Source organism: Elaeis guineensis, chromosome 5 (assembly GCF_000442705.2).
Source record: "Elaeis guineensis isolate ETL-2024a chromosome 5, EG11, whole genome shotgun sequence".
NCBI lineage: Eukaryota > Viridiplantae > Streptophyta > Magnoliopsida > Arecales > Arecaceae > Elaeis > Elaeis guineensis.
The window spans coordinates 133,064,834-133,082,329 of record NC_025997.2 but is presented as its reverse complement, the minus strand read 5'-3'; the positions used below and the strand labels follow the sequence as shown (position 1 = coordinate 133,082,329).

The window sequence follows — 17,496 nt, the reverse complement described above, 5'->3', positions numbered from 1 at the left end:
TTACACAAAAAATTAATTGTGGACTTTGATACAGGTTATGTTGTTGGAGTTTGAAATTGTCTATCATTTCTAAGATATTCTGCCATGTTAATTATAAATAAAATTAAAAAAATTTAAATTTATATCTCAAGAAAGTATATTTAATATAATAATATAATAATATATATTTATATAATATAATATAATATAATATAATATAATATAATATAATATAATATATTATAATAATATAATAATATAATATATATCAATATTTATAATATTTTACACTATATTATGATATATGATAAATAATATATATAATATAATAATGTATAATAATATAATATATTATATTATATTATATATTGATATATATAATATATATAATATTTTACACTATATTATATTATATAATAATATTATATAATATATAATATTATATAATACAATAATGTATAATAACATAATATCATATATTTATATTGATATTTATAATATTTTACACTATATTATTATATATAATAATATTATATTATATTAAAATATTAATATAATATAATATTCTAATATATTATATTATATTATAATAATATACAATAAAAAAAAATATAATTATATATTAATATAATATATTATTATATAATTTATAATAATAATATTATATATGATATTATATTAACATAAAATATTAATATAATATAATATTATAATATTATAATAAATAATATTATAATATATAATTTACGTATAGAGCCATCCTATGTTAGGATGACTTATAGAGTCGTCCTACCATAGGATGATTTATAGACTCGTCCTACCATAGGATGACTTATGCTGTGTATCCACGCTGGCAGTAGGGCTGCAGTAAGAGTACTGAGTCAGCACACAAAGTTGCTCTATAATAGGACGATTTTATTTCAGATAGTAGTTTGATAAATACTTTCGAAAGAGTATTATTTTGATAATTTTTTTAAAATAAATATTAAATCAGTAAATTTGCCTCTTTCTTGGATTTCTTTCTTTTTTTGTGACTATACTGGATTTTTTCTCGACCTAGTTGACCAATTATTTCTACTCCTTGTTCCTTCTTCTCTTATTTTTCTCAAAATATAACAATATTATAATCCATTCTTTTATAAAATTCTGGCATATTTAAACCTTCTTTTTCAAAAAAATAGCTATCATTATTATGAAAAATAATTTAAATATTTCTAGTAATCTAATTAGAATTTTGCAAAAATTAATTTAAATCCAAAGAACTAATTTGGTGCTATTTTTCTCCTTAATGGAGAGAAAAGAGATATGTTCTTCATATAGTTTTTATTGATGTATAGAAACCATGTAATAGTATTCATAGAGAAGTCTTATGGTGGATCTCAGGAATGAAAGAACTTTTCTGTTAGTTATATTAATATGATCAAAGATATGTATAATGGAGTGATTACTTGTATAAAATTATTTATAGTAATACCAGCGAGTTTCCTATCATAATAAATTTACGCCAAGTATTTGCTTCAAGTTTTTTGTTTGTTTTTTGCTCTAATTATATATGAGCTCATTAAGCATATTCAGATTGATATTTCTCAATGCATACTATTTACAGATGATATAGTTTAGTAAATGAAACTAAAATTAGAGTTATTATAAGTTGGAATCAAAGATAAATACACTAGAATCTCAGGGTTTAGGTTAAGTAAGATCAAGACAAGATATATGAGATGCAATTTTAATCTTAATAAAATTAAAAATAGAAATGAGGGTGAATAAAAATTGAATACCATGAAGTTCCTATGGATGATCGCTTTTATATTTAGAATTGATTGTTTATAAAAAAAAGGAGATTGATGAGTATGCTATCCTAACTAATGGGTTGGGTAAAATAGAGAAGTACAACTAGGATATTATGTGATCATAATATACCTGGCAGCTTGAAGAAGAAATTTTATAAGAACCATATGACCAGCTTGTTTTATAATACAAAATATTGGATAGTTAGAAAATAATATATGTACATTATGAGTGTGGTCGAATAAGGATTTTGATATGTATAGGAATATGAGAAAAGATAGACTAAAAAATAAAATCACTCGTAAAAGGAAAAAGGTGGCAAACAAATTGAGTGTAAGATGATTAGGATGGTTTGAACATGTACAACATAGACTTAGGGATGCAGCAATATAAATAAATGGTTTACATGTAAAAGGAAAGTGGAGTAGAGATAAATCAAAATCATATGAGATGTAGAAGTAAAGGACTTAATGTCATTATAACTTTTAGAAAGTATGGCCTTACATAGAGCAGAATAGGCTAAAAGAATTCATATAGCCAACCTCAACTAGTTATAGGATTAAGACTTAATTGAGTTGTAGTGAGATGTGTTAAGTAATCTTACTAGAGCAACTCTTGAAGGGTATTGTGCTATGGGGAATGAGTTTTGAAGGAATATCCTCTGTGCTTTAGAAGGGATAGGCTAGTCCATGGTTTTTCTATGGATGTTTGGTTGGAACTTCGAAGGAAAAGTGGAAGGAAAAAATGACTGCCTAAATAACTTTTCATCATAAGGGCTAAACTACCCTTCTACTTATTTGTTTCTCTAAATAGTAGATGAGGATAAACTAGCAATTAGAGGGGATAAGTTCCCATAATTTGCCAGATAGCTCTGTTCCACCAAAATGATAAAATAGAATTACTTTTTCCCTCTCTTACAATTTACATTTATCCGGTGATGACTGTTTTTGGATTCCTTGGTGGCATTTTTATCATGAGAACCTCTCATTTGAACTTTGAAGGGGTATCCTGTTATATTTGGCTCCAAATTATTCTTTCTTTATATATCTCCCGTGACAATTGGGAATTCTACATCGGCTGAATCTCTATTTTGAGAAGGCTTTCTTCCTTTATAAGGAGGCCACAGGCATCTTTCTTTTGTGACACAGGTTAGAGCGGGCGGAGGTTTTTTCTAGGGCTTCTTGTGCGGGCCTGTTTCTTGCTTGTTCTCCCGTGCAGATTTTGTTTCTCTGGCCGATCTCTCGCCTGTGATTCTTGTGTGCGGGTGTTTTGTTCTCTGGCCGATCTCTCGCCTGTGCCTCTCGTGCGCGGGTTTTGCTCTCTGGCTGATCTCTCGCCTGTGCTTCTTGTGCGGGTTGTTTTCTAGCTTTCTTCTGTTGGTCTTCGGTTGGTGGTCTACCTGTCTTCTTCCTTCTCGGTTTCACGGATGCCTTGTGCTGCTACGGTTGGTAAGGAGGTATCATCTTGATTTTTTGCCAAGGGTTGAGGAAGGTATCTTCATCTCAGGTATTGTTTTATCTTGATCTATTGCCGAGGCTGAGATTGGTTGATCCGATTGGATCTTGGTTGCCTTCTATTCGATATTTTGTTGCCTTCTTGTTGGTTTCGGATAAAGGTATTTTAACCCTCATATTGTACCTATTTTTCAGGATGAATTTATAGTGGATTGCTCCTCCTCCCCGTGGATGTAGGCCTTTTGTGCCGAACCACGTAAATCTTGGTTCTTTGTCTTTGTTTATTTATGCCTACAATGTGTTTGATGAATTGTCTCAAAGAAATTAGATATTAGATCACAAGCCTAGATCGATCCAATCCGGTGTGCGTTGCTTCAACAATTGGTATCAGAGTACTTGGATGGCTGGTGATAAGAAACCAAGTTTCTCAATGGCTAATGATCCGGTATCTGTCTCTCACTCCACCACCGTCAGGCATGAAGTGGCCGTCTTTGATGGCACGGGAGATTTTTCATTATGGAAGGTAAGGATGAAATACTTGTTGGTTAAAGAAGGTGTTGCAAAAGCCCTTAAGGGTATGGATTCAATTCCGGGAGATAATGAAGCTGTTAAAGAAGAAATTAACGAGAGAGTCCTAGGAACTTTGTTTTCAGGTTTAAGTGATAAAGTCCTACGCAATGTTGTGAAACTAGATACAGCCAAAAGTGTATGGGAAAAACTAGACAGTTTATACATGGCAAAATCCCCGACTAATAGATTATATTTGAGGAAAAAATTACACACATTTCGTATGACAAAAAGAACTTCACTTAAAGATCACTTGGATGAGTATAATAAACTCCTGCTTGACCTAATAAATGTTGGTGTCGATGTAGATGAAGAAGATAAGACTTTGATTCTAATTTACTCTTTGCCCAAGTCCTTTGAGCATATTACCACTACCATGCTTTATGGAAGAGAAACAATAAGTCTTGAAGAAGTAGAAGCTACTTTGTTATCCAATGAACTTAGATTAAAAGTACAGCTTCAGCATCAGGCTCAGACTCCAGCTCAAGGTCTTACTGTTAGAGGTAGAGATGAACAGAAAAAGGGTGGACAAGATAGAAATAAGTCCAAAAATAGATCAAAGTCTAGGCCCAAAAGACCAGGTATTTGTCACTATTGCAAAAAGCCAGATCACTGAAAATCTGAGTGTAGACTTCTACAATCTAAAAGGGAAAAGGAACAAAAGGATAAAGGAACAATCTCTGATACAGCATCAATTGCAGTTTCTTCAGGAAGTCATAGTAGTATATCAGATGATGCAGTATTCACAGCTGCCTGCAGTGTTAGTCATGCTGACACTTGGATAGTGGATTCTGGAGCATCTTTCTACATGACACCTCACAAGGAATGGTTCTCTTCCTTTAGATCTTGTGAAGGTGGTACTGTTCTTCTTGGAGATGATGGCATCTGTAATATAGAAGGTATTGGAACAATTCAAATTAAATCAAATTCAAATACCATGGTAATATTGGATGATGTCAGATATGTTCCTAAATTAAAAAAGAACCTTCTCTCAATACATGCCTTTGACAGAGCAGGATATGAGGGCAGATGGGGTAGAGGATCTATAACTATCAATAAAGGGGTATTAACTTTATTGAGAGGTAAATTAAGTGGCACCCTTTACTACCTGGATTTAAAGTGGATTGCTCCTCCTCCCCGTGGATGTAGGCCTTTTGTGCCGAACCACGTAAATCTTGGTTCTTTGTTTTTGTTTATTTATGCCTGCAATGTGTTTGGTGAATTGTCTCAAAAAAATTAGATATTAGATCACAAGCCTAGATCGATCCAATCCGATGCACGTTGCTTCAACATATCCCTCACTTGTGGCTTCCCCTTCTAACAAATATAGTCGAATACAGTTATGCAATATTACTTTTGATATCTGCTTTATAATAAAACTCTGGAGTGCATTCAATGTACTTTGCATGTCCACGTATATTTGATAATGTGCTTTGCACAATTGCACTTATAAATTTTGACCGTATGGATTTGCAATAGCACTGGCACGCTGCACCCTCTCTCCAAACCCCTATAAAAACAGACTTTCTTGCATTTTAAAAAGCTTACCATGTAAGATTACCTCCAAGACTCCATGACAATAGCACCTGGCTGGCTGGCTTAGCACACAACTATACTTGGAGTTCCTTTTCAACAATCAATGTACCCTTTTTGCACCATCCTAGCCCACAAATAAACCAATTTTATATACCATCCAAATGATTGTCTTCTCGAGCGTACAAAGGATCTACCATATTTCCAAACATAATTTGATCATATACATACACATACATACACACTTACATATAAGGATATATGACACTTCTCTTATAAGGAGAGCATATCTACTTCTCTGGAGTCCAAAACAATAATTAGATATCCAAATCAAATATCTCCGCCATTATCATGATTTATACAACCAAAATTCTTAGATACCAAATGCCGTGTATTTAGGTGTTCTCCAACTTATGCATGATATAGATTCAAAAATGGATGATTTCTATTACATTAGTATGTAAAAATACATAATAAAATGCTTGAATTAAATATTTATATCTTATTGATCTCAATCTATATGCTATAATATATATAGATTGAAAATTAATGGATTTAGATGCTTAAATCATAACAAAACACGATCTCACATCATTTTAACCATTCATTTTTATACCCACTTGATGCATAGGTTAGAAATTACCAAGACTATCAAAATATGTAATTTTTAATTTTTAAATATTTTGGAGTATAGATCATGATCAATTATATATATATATATATATATATATATATATATATATATAGGGGTAGACTTGGGTACGGTCGATCGATCTTGGACTTCGATCTGGTAAGATCAAAACTGGACAATGAAGATTCTACGTCAATGATCCAAACTATTGAATGTAATCTATTACCTCAAAACTATTCACATACAAAAAATCATATGGTTTAAAAATTCCTAACCTATGTATCAAGTAATCAAAAAATACATCTAATTCAATTTTATTCATGCTGTCTAATTTTTGACTACTTGATGTATAGACTAGAAGTTTTCAAGTCATATAATTTTTTGTATCCAAAAAATTTTAAGATAATAAATCACATTCAATGACTTAGACCGTTGATGTAGAACTTCTATTATAAAAATTTGATCTGATTGGATTAGAGTCCAAATTCAATGGATCTGATTCTAATATCTCTCTCTCTCTCTCTCTCTCTCTATATATATATATATATATATATATGATCCCAAATGCCTCTTAGTCAAAATTAACTATACAACCCCCTAAATGAAAGATGATATTATTAACCATAATCTATGATTTATATAGAGATAAACTAATGAAAACTTCCTATTAGAGTTTCAAATTAAAAACAACTCCCCAATTGAGTTTTAATTAAAAATAGCTTCTCATTCCAAACATAAATTAAAAGCAGCTTTCCAAATGACATAAAATGATCAAATTGCATTTCCAGTTATAAAACAATACTAAAATAATACTACAATATTATAAAATAATACTATCTTATTATAATGTAATACTGCTTTATTGTAAAAGAATACCGTCATATATTATAAAATAGTACTGTCATATTATAAAATAATACTGTCTTATTGTAATTTAAAGATATTATAAAATAATATTATCTTATTATAAAACAGTATCACTTTATTATAAAATAGTACTATCTTATTATAAAATAATATTATCTTATTGTAATATAAAGATATTATTAAACAGTACTGTCTTGTTATAAAATAATACTATTTTATTATAAAAAAATACTAATTTATTATATAAAAATATAAAAATAATTTCAATCATAAATAAAAAATTATTTTTAATTTATATTTGAAATAAAAAATTATTTTTAATTGAAACTGGACTAAGAAGTTATTTTTAATTTGAAACTAGAACTAAAAATTTATTCCTAGTTCCCCGTTTATATAGTACCTATAGACTAAAACCGCCTGTTTTCAAGCACAAAATGGGAAATAAAATTATAGCTAGTGAACTAAAATATGTTATAAACGCTATAATTTACAAATTTAAATTATTAAACTTGATCTAAATACTTTAAAACAAATGCATATTAAACTTCAACTATTTGGATGCTTCTAAACTATTGTTCAAATGAAGATACTGCACCGTACAATAAGCTTATTAAAATAAATTATTGACTTTCGCTACAAAGCATTTGGGGTCAAATATACTCAAATGCATTCTACACCCCCTCCCCCCACCCCCCCAGCCTCCCTCTACATGCAAACACACATAATCATGTTCGATAGTATCAATTTTATTTTAAAATTCTATTACTAACATTCACTAGAAAGCATTTAGAGCCAAATATACAAAGCCTTTTCCTTTCACAAGACTATGACAACCATTGATGTCCGAAAACAGGGACAACTCATAACCGATGAAAAGAGTCGACATAAAAGCCAAATATTTACAATTAAGACAAAATGAAATTACAAAGCATGTCACAACTCCAATTTTAAGTGAACGCAGGGTGCGAATCATACAATGCTTGCTGTAACCACCAGATTTGTCAAAACTATGCCAGTTCTCTATAGTAACCCAGAAGTTGACGCAAAATGGGTTAAAACTCGAAGTTTAGAAACTTTAGCTTATGGCTAACCCTTCTTCTGACCACTTAAATATTTACCTTCTAAGTTCTTGGCTCTGAGTTTTTTCTCCTTGGAAGAGAAATCAAAATCATCATCACTTTCACCATCAAGCTTTCCACTGGATTTCTTCTCAACCCTGCCAAAGATTTTCTTGGATTTCCCTTCAAGCAGCTGTTGTTCAGGAGACTTACCCCCCTTTGGCTTCCAAATGAAAAGGGACCTACAAAGAGTAACAGGTTTGTATAAAATGAATTTAACAAAGATGAGTTGGTTGATCCAGAGATAGAGAGAGATTCTTCAATAGACTAATTGCTAATGATCAAAATATGAAAGACAAAACAGTGTGAACATCGCTCGAATCACTAATGAGACAAAACATGAAGTCCATAAAAGATACCAACCTTGAGCTCCCTGATGCCAAGACATCATCTCGAGGATGTAGCTTCGTCACAGGACTGATGGTTGTTATGTCTGTGTTCATCACCTCTGCCACAAGCTTCCCTGTACTCATGTCTATAAAATCAATGGGATGTAATGCCACCCCCTCATAGTTCTCACTTATATAACGACCAATAACTGCAAGAGATTCTGATGGATCCTGTACAAGGTTGTCAACTTTAATGGTTGAGATGCATGTAAGTAAATTGCTGTATAGATTTACAAGCATGCCAGTGCCTTGTCCAACAATTTTGGATGACTAAAAAGCATAAAACAATTTTGGATGACTAAAAAGCATAAAACAATTTTATATTTCATAAACTATCTAGGTTAACCCTCCAGCCGATGCAAATGCTTCCAGCAATCTGTCGATGAGTCCCACTAAAAATCCACAAATTATGTTCATTAGAATTATAAAGAGAATCACCTTTGGGTCCCACTCAGCTCGGAAAGGAGTCAAGTGACGATTGAAATCATGGCTGTGGACAATCTCTCTGCTTGGGGATTCCAAATTGCCAAAGATAGAATCCCACACTCGAATTCGATTGTCTTGAGATGTTGTCAGGATTTTATTTCCAGTCAGTGGTGAAAAATATGCTGAGTTCACAACACGTCCATGAGCAAGACTGGCAAGTGAAGATTCAGCTTCTAACCGGCGAGCATCCCAAATCCGTGCCTAAACATCAGTCATGAAAAGAAAGAAGTAACAATTCAACAGCAAAAATAAACAGTGCTGACCAAATACAGACAGTTTTCAGAAATAAAATAGATGCACTGTCGCCCATTACAATAAGAAACTCACAAAGTGGTCATTTCCACAGCTTAGAAAAAGATCTGGTTGAACAGGATTACAGTGAAGCCCAACAACCTTGCTACCCTTCTTATGTATTAGAATTGGTCCTGCAATTCTGGTCTTCAACCGTCCATCAACCCTTTCCATAATAAAGGAAAATAATTATAGCAAGACAAGGGAGAGAAACATGCATCTTGGTGGAACAAAGGGCAAGAGCTAGACAAGCAAAGACAACCAAATATCGGACTCTATATAAAATCAGCATATTAGCAACAGAAACACATCATCAGACATTTTCCCCCGCAAGATCAAGGTGCAACATATCACATGATTTATCATATTTCTCTTTTTGCTTGATAGTTTTATGCAGAAGGAAGTTTACAGCATGATGGGAAAGAAGGAAAAAGGGTTACCAGCAGTGCAGGTTATCATCCAAGTGAAAAGTTATTGGAATGACGAGCAGGGTATTCGAAGACTAGACAAGAAGAGATACTCACAAGTAAAGATATCCGAAGTTATCTGCCACTAGCAGAAGGCCTTTCTCAACATTTATATCCATACCATACAGCATGCGCCAAGTTGCAGGGCCCTAAAAATGAAGCAGAACTCAGGCTTATGATGTCATCATTCCAATAGTTCAGGTAGTTAACTGAAACCACAATATTGATTTACACAAGCACAAGAACACTTAAAAAAATTCACAACCTCAACCATTGGTTTTAGGGAATGGCGAATCCGTCACCTTTCTAGAGTCATAACTCAAAGAATGTCCATAAATTTGACATGTGTGACAACACCAAAAACTTTCTTGTTGTTAGTCCTAAGTTATTCCTGATTTGGCTATTACTGGAACCAAGCACTAGCTCAGTCTAAACAAGAACAATCAAAAAAAAGAAAAAAAAAAAAAGCAGAATTAAGACATCATGTACTTTAGGATAGTTCATTAGTAAAAACCTTGAAATAAATCCACCTTAAAACAAAATGTCCAGATATATTTATACTTCATGGTGTTGAAATAACCTGAGTAAAAATCATGAGGTGAGGCCATTTAGTAAACTTATATAAAAAAAAAAGATTCAACTCATCTCCCTTTGTTCACTCCAGGTACCTTCAATGATGGATCCAAAGCCATCCATTTTTTCATTCTTATCCTTTACAGCAACACCACACCCCACCACCCCCCCCCCTCCTCCACAAAAAACTTGCACTCTCTGTTAATTTTGGCCCACCAACCTGCAGCACAGTTCCTTCTATGACCAGTTAATCCTGGAGACTGGTGGAAATTGATATGCTACATCACAATAAGAAAATGGAAAAACTCATATCAACCTAATAGGGCACCAAATATCCAAAATATTAGATAAAATTTTTCCAATATTGCTCCACAAGGTTTTCAAAAATGATCAAAAGATATTTGATGGGAATATTTTAAATGTGCTGATTAGATGATTAATGCATAAGATGATATAGATATAGATGCTGGCAGAGAAATGCATGCCCTGCAATTGCTTACACAAATTTAATCACCGAATAACCTGGATGAGAAAAAAACGAGACCCAAAAATTAATGATGCAAAAAGGAACACAAATATTTACAAGTCCAGTACAGAATCAAAACATTCAATAGTTAATTGCACAAAATAATGAATATAGACTCAAGAGAATGTACTTGGCTTACAGCATTAGACAAAATCATGCATTACTACTACTCAAATGAATTCTGAGGCTGGTCACAGGATATGTGTTGAGCATGGGCCAATTCTTGAAAGATGATTAAATAAAAACGAAAAGAACTTTAGAAAGGTAATGGTCTTCGGTGCAGATGAAACAGTATGTAACAATAAGAATAAGATCCAGGTTAATTTCACGGAAAAAGAAGTTACATTCCATCCCTCCGGATTAAGATCCAACAAGAAAAATGAGGTTCCAGTCTCCAAGTCAGTGCATCTGACCGTCCCATCTGATGATGATGTATACAGTACTCCATCATTTTCTAGATTGAATCTGAAGGAGACAGATATATTAACTGCATAATGATCCCTTCTTCAGAAACTAATAAATATAGGAACATGACTATGAAGAGCAGACTTACTTCATGTTGTTGACTATGCAGGAGTGTATGGACCCATAAACCGTCTTTTCATGTAGCTTACCATAATCCCAGATGCCAAGCTGCCCTTTCTGTTTCAAAATTTAAAGGGAAAATAGAAGGTATGATAGTGATGCTGCTCGTGAGCATACAGCTAGATGCCAAGCTGCCCTTTCCTTTAATTCCAGTACACTAAAATTCCTAATTTAAGCTATAAAACTAAATAGTACCATGGATGCCATACCTTGTCTCCCGATAAAAGAACATGAGTCCTCGTTGGATGAAACTCCAAGCATGTCACACGCCTGCTGTGGAATCTGATTATTCCACAGTCCAAGTGATCAGGGATGACAAATGTTGGCTTGATCTACACAAAAAGCATCAATGTGAACATTGAGATGAATGAATCCCAATGTTGGTCATGTAGATTGAGAGAGACAGAAGAAAGATGTTGCCAGTTTTCTTGATAGCAGGCGGCTTAAAATCCACGAAGGACAATTCAACCAAACAGCTTGTCCGTGAAATCGCCAGTTAGACGGACAAAGGAAGGAATAACATGCATAAATGACACAAACTGTTCGTACCATTGGAATTTTAGCTTTCAGCTGGCGCTTGAAGATGTAATCCAGTGAAGTGTCTGCGTTCCTTCGGGGGGCTGGAATGACGCCATGCTCCATAGCGACGCGGTGAGGACAAGACATCGTCGTATGGCCTATAATTTCCGATCATCGAACCCAGTTAGGAGGCAAGATATCTCTCTCTCTCCAAATAAAAAGAAAGGAAAATGAGAAGAAGATTAAAAAAAGGCAACACATATATCAGTATTTTTTTTTAAGAAAAAGGAATTGTATTGTGACCGACTGGCCGGTAAACGGATTAATCAAGCATATAGGAGTCTGTTAGGATTTGACACCTCGAGATTCAGCCCACATTGAGCCCACAGCGAGGTTCGCGGCGAAAAACGGAGTCCAACGAGACCAAGATCATCTGAATCGAAGCTCGGATGGAGGAGATACGAGTTTTTGAAGTCGGCACGACAATCGAGGCGGCGGAGGACCGCCGGCGACCGGCGGCGGGCGGCAGCGGCGCGGCCGCAGGCGGTGGCGCGCGACCCAGGCCGGCGCGGGACGCGCGACCCAGGCCCGCGCGGTGGGGGCCCGCGGCCCAGGCGGGCGCGCGGCCCAGGCACGCAGGCCCGCGCGCAGGCGCGGCCCAGGCGGGCGCGCGGCCCAGGCCGGGCGCGCGCAGGCCCGCGCGCGCGGGCCGGCCCAGGCCAACGGGCCTGCTGGCCCTTGCCCCGGTCCACCGTGGACCGGGTGGTCCACGGCCCGGCCTGTGGACCGCGTGGGCGTTTCCCACGCGTTTCTCGCGGTCCACGGCCCTATTTCGTGGACCGGAGCGCGATCTAAGGGCCGAGGACGCTCCCGGTCTTGATCCGACGGTCAGGAGGGTTTCTTGACTTTGTTTAGGACTCCTAATCCCTCTCTAATCAAGTTTAAAGAGTGTTTAAACCTATAAAAAGCCTGTGAGGTAACAGAGAGCGGTGATTTTTCGATTTTCTCGCCGCCGTACGAACCGAGAGGAGAGAGAGAGGCGTGAGGCGCTGTGAGAGAAGGAGCAGGAGGCTCCTGGACAGCGGTCGCCAGGCTCTTCAGGAGTTCAGGGGGGTCTCCAAGAGAGAGAGAGCTTTTGTGAGGAAAACTTCATGTGAGAGAGAATTGGGTGTACAAGGGTTGAGGGTGAGGTCTCCTCTTGTAAAATTTTCTTTTCATAGTGAAGTTTGCATGCCCCGTGGAGGCGAGCCCTTTTGTGGCTGATCCACGTATTTTGATTGTTTTTCCTTTTGTTTTATTTTTTCTTTCTTCCTGCTGCATCGCGTGGTACTGGAAAGATCTTGGGAGGTGGTGTCCTGGCCAGACATCCACCCAACAAGTGGTATCAGAGCAAGGCGGTACAAGGACGCAGATTGCAGTGGTGGTGAGCAAGACTGAAGATGGAGAAAACAAGAACAATCAAGATGGAGATCAACAAGTTCGATGGTAAGAGCAATTTCTCCTTGTGGCAGGCAAGGGTGAAGGACGTACTCATCCAACAGGGGTTGATCGAAGCTCTCTTGTGCGATGAGAAGCCGACCACCATGGAAGTGCGGGATTGGAAACGGCTACAGATGCAGGCGGTGAGTACCATCCGCATGTACCTGGCGGATGAGGTGGTGATCCATGTGCTGAGCGAGACTTCCCCGACGGTGCTGTGGTCGAAGCTGGAGGAGTTGTACATGGCGAAGTCTCTCACCAATACTCTTTTCCTCTGGAGGCAGTTTTACCAACTGCGGATGACTGAGGGACAGAGCGTGCAAGAGCATTTGAGCCACTTCCAGAAGATCCTCACCGACCTTCTCAGCGTTGGCGAGAACGTTGAGGAGAAGACCAGGGCGCTGGTTTTGCTGGCGTCGCTTCCTTCTTCGTACGAATCCTTGGTGACTGCTCTTCTAGTGGGGAAGAGCACTATCAAGATGGACGAAGTCACCGCGGCGATACTCCAGAACGAGGTTCTCAGGAGGGAGAACCCAGCTTCGAGCTCAGGTGGCGATAGCTCAGCTTTGGTGGCTTCTGGAGGTGCAGGAGGCGGTAGACGGAGCGACAGGAGATCGCAACGAGGGCGGTCTAAGTCCAGGAGGGACTTGAGCAAAACCAGGTGTTACCGATGTGAGGAGTTGGGGCATCTAGCCAGAGATTGCCCTCAATTGAAAAATCGGACGGTGGCTGCTGTAACGACGGCCGGCAGCGATTCAGATGGAGATGTCCTAGAGATATCTGACGAGGTATCTACTTCTTCCCAGCAGTGGATATTAGATTCTGCATGCCCCTATCATGTATGTTGCAGAGAGGAGCAGCTTGACTCCCTGGAGAACAGTGAGGGCACTGTATATCTGCCGGATAGATCGAGCTGTGCGATCAGAGGCATTGGGACGGTCAGCTGGAGGACACATGACGGTGCAGTGAGGAGATTGGGGGAGGTCCGATACATACCCGATTTCAGGCGGAATCTTATCTCACTTAGCAGACTGGATTCGAGAGGCTACAGGACGGTAGCTGGTGGAGGAATCCTGAGGGTGCTACGCGGCGATAGGATTGTACTGGAGGGGAAGAAGGGGAGCAGAGGACATTATTACCTGGCAGGGAGCCCATTGCGAGGTGGAGCATCGGGTGCTAGGTGGAGCCCAGAGCGAGGTGGAGCTCCAGGAGGCGGATCGGGCACGAGACAGGAGACTCGAGAGGATGAGAGGCGACGTCGCAAGGTAAGATTCCTATTGCCGCAGGATGATGCCCCAAGCAGGTCTCAGGTCAGGAAGAGCACAGCATACGACGGAGATGGGATCGAGCAGCCTGGCTCGACTCCCATGTTTGCCCATCCATGATTAGCAGGCGATTACCCCAGGACATGGGGGCGAGGAGATCCAGAAGCTCTCGGAGTTTGGAGGAGGCCGAATATCGAGTCGAGGTGGAGATTGTTAGGATTTGACGCCTCGAGATTCAGCCCACATTAAGCCCACAGCGAGGTTCGCGGCGAAAAACGGAGTCCAGCGAGACCAAGATCACCTGAATCGGAGCTCGGATGGAGGAGATACGAGCTTTTGAAGTCGGCACGACAATCGAGGCGGCGGAGGACCGCCGGCGACCGGCGGCGGGCGGCAGCGGCGCGGCCACAGGCGGTGGCGCGCGGGACGCGCGACCCAGGCCGGCGCGGGACGCGCGACTCAGGCCCGCGCGGTGGGGGCCCGCGGCCCAGGCGGGCGCGCGGCCCAGGCGCGCAGGCCCGCGCGCAGGCGCGGCCCAGGCGGGCGCGCGGCCCAGGCGCGCGCAGGCCCGTGCGCAGGCGCGGCCCAGGCCCGCGCGCGCGGGCCGGCCCAGGCCAGCGGGCCTGCTGGCCCTTGCCCCGGTCCACCGTGGACCGGGTGGTCCACGGCCTGGCCTGTGGACCGCGTGGGCGTTTCCCACGTGTTTCTCGCGGTCCACGGCCCTATTTCGTGGACCGGAGCGCGATCTAAGGGTCGAGGATGCTCCCGATCTTGATCCGACGGTCAGGAGGGTTTCTTGACTTTGTTTAGGACTCCTAATCCCTCTCTAATCAAGTTTAAAGAGTGTTTAAACCTATAAAAAGCCTGTGAGGTAACAGAGAGCGGTGGTTTTTCGGTTTTCTCGCCGCCGTACGAACCGAGAGGAGAGAGAGACGTGAGGCGCTGTGAGAGAAGGAGCAGGAGGCTCCTGGACAGCGGTCGCCAGCTCTTCAGGGGTTCAGGGAGGTCTCCAAGAGAGAGAGAGCTTTTGTGAGGAAAACTTCATGTGAGAGAGAATTGGGTGTACAAGGGTTGAGAGTGAGGTCCCCTCTTGTAAAATTTTCTTTTCATAGTGAAGTTTGCATGCCCCGTGGAGATGAGCCCTTTTGTGGCTGATCCACGTATTTTGATTGTTTTTTCTTTTGTTTTGTTTCTTCTTTCTTCCTGCTGCATCGCGTGGTACTGGAAAGATCTTGGGAGATGGTGTCCTGACCAGACATCCACCCAACAGAGTCTAATGAAAATAAAACACAAACATGCAGAAAGATTTACTGAAAATAATTGCTAAAATCGAAGCCAAAGTTTGAGGTGAAGTCAGGCCAAGGCCATCTGGGGAGAAAGAAGGAACAGCCGAAGCGTACGTACCAGGCCTCTTGCAGAGGAAACAAGGCTTCCTGGGGCAATCAATGTAGGTGGCCCCCCTAAAACCCGCTTCGTGCCCCGTACCCTTGCACACCTGCACCTCCACTCCACTCACTAAGTTGCCGTTTTGTTTTTATCTTTTTTTTTTTTGAAAAAAAAAATAAAGTCAAAGGAAAGCGGAAGAGGGCGAGGCGATAGGTTAGGAAATGGGGAACCATGAGAGATGAGAGTGAGAGAGCGAGATGGATGGATGGACCTGGGGAAGGAAGGAAAATGCTGTTGCCGTTTTGTTTTTATCTTTTTTTTTTTGAAAAAAAAATAGAGTAAAAGGAAAGCGGAAGAGGGCGAGGCGATAGGTTACGAAATGGGAACCACGAGAGATGAGAGTGAGAGAGCGAGATGGATGGATGGACATGGGGAAGGAAGGAAAGTGCTGTTTGTCGTACCTTGCAGACTTTCTTGAGAGAGATGGTGATGGGAGCCTTCCTCCTCTTCTTAGCACGATCCTCCTCTTCTCCCTCCACTGCTTCCTCATCATTCCTCTCATCCTCATCGTCCGAAACCCTACCAACCTCCTCCTCCTCCCCTTCCGACGACGACGATGAGGAGAATGGGCTCTCCTCGGAATCGGTTTCCATTTGGACCACGACAGGCGAGAAAGAGGAAGACGGCAACGACGCCTTCCCCCTCTCTAGCTTTGGCATGTTATGCTCGCAGGGAGTCAAATAAAGGACTGGTACGGACAGAAACAGCGGTACAGAGAGAGAGGCCGGAGAAGGACGGAGGAGCGGCAAGGCGGGGAAGAAGACCAAGAGGGCTTGGAGTCGGACGGCGGCTTAGGAGATCTATGTCAAATCCTACCAAATTCTTGGGGGAGGAGGCGGGAGGAGGTTTGGGGTGAAGGGGGGGGGGGGGGGGGGGGGGCGGAGGGGGAAGAAGAGAGAGAGCGGAACCGACTGGACATTTGGCATGATATTTTATATCTTATGCAGAATAATGCTTCTATCCTATGCGGCCCCGGTGCGGCCACGCTTCGGATTCTGACCGGAGCCCACGTCTGTACTTACAACCTGTAGAACCAGATCCAACTATGTTATGTGAGAATCCGAATCCGGCTTCCCTTGATAAATTCGGATCTATTTGTGTATTTTAAAGGCCGGCCAGAATGAGTTGGCCAGCGGACCTGCCTATCTAAACCGGATTCTGCATTTGCTGGGGCCCAAAGGAAGGAATCCTGACCCAAATCCAATTTTATCAATGAGACCGAATCAAAAATCAATATATTCATATTCATATTTATTTTATCTGATGAATATAAATATTGATATAGATATTAATCAGATATAAAAATTTATATCGATATTTATTTGAAATAAATATAGATATAAATTATATATTAAAAGTATAGATACAAATACGGATATAAGTTAAATAATTAAATTTTGAATAAATTATAAATTTTTTTTGAGATTTTTTTATTATATTTATATTTGATAATTTAAAAAATATATATTTATATTTGAAAAATTAATAGCATCAATTAAATTATTTATATAATATAAAAAGATGAAAACA

The 17,496-nt window shown here is 39.4% G+C and overlaps 1 protein-coding gene across 2 annotated transcripts; it reads right to left on the bottom strand.

Annotated features, from left to right (window-relative positions):
- Window positions 1-7,607: 7,607 nt before the first annotated feature.
- Window positions 7,608-16,835, bottom strand: LOC105046232 (DNA damage-binding protein 2). 2 transcript variants are annotated; one of them, XM_073258727.1, is made up of 11 exons: window positions 16,368-16,835; window positions 15,925-16,015; window positions 11,807-11,934; window positions 11,467-11,589; window positions 11,226-11,314; window positions 11,017-11,137; window positions 9,631-9,722; window positions 9,143-9,272; window positions 8,768-9,016; window positions 8,304-8,500; window positions 7,608-8,122 (listed from the first exon to the last, which is right to left on the bottom strand). In XM_073258727.1, the coding sequence occupies exons 1-11, from the start codon at window positions 16,623-16,625 to the stop codon at window positions 7,909-7,911; spliced, it is 1,692 nt and encodes a 563-aa protein (XP_073114828.1). In that variant the 5' UTR covers window positions 16,626-16,835; the 3' UTR covers window positions 7,608-7,908. The 2 variants fall into 2 exon arrangements, with proteins under 2 accessions (XP_073114828.1, XP_073114829.1); XM_073258728.1 differs by lacking the exons at window positions 11,807-11,934; window positions 15,925-16,015.
- Between the last annotated feature and the right edge of the window lie 661 nt (window positions 16,836-17,496).

What these genes read in the sequence shown, in the direction of transcription:
- LOC105046232 (XM_073258727.1), bottom strand. Translation starts at nt 16,625, where the DNA reads ATGCCAAAGCTAGAGAGGGGGAAGGCGTCGTTGCCGTCTTCCTCTTTC. An exon ending in GCTGTGGAAATGACCACTTT is followed by an intron (nt 9,017 to 9,142) that starts GTGAGTTTCTTA and finishes ACTGATGTTTAG; the next exon opens with GCACGGATTTGGGATGCTCG. An exon ending in TTGGCATCAGGGAGCTCAAG is followed by an intron (nt 8,123 to 8,303) that starts GTTGGTATCTTT and finishes TACTCTTTGTAG; the next exon opens with GTCCCTTTTCATTTGGAAGC.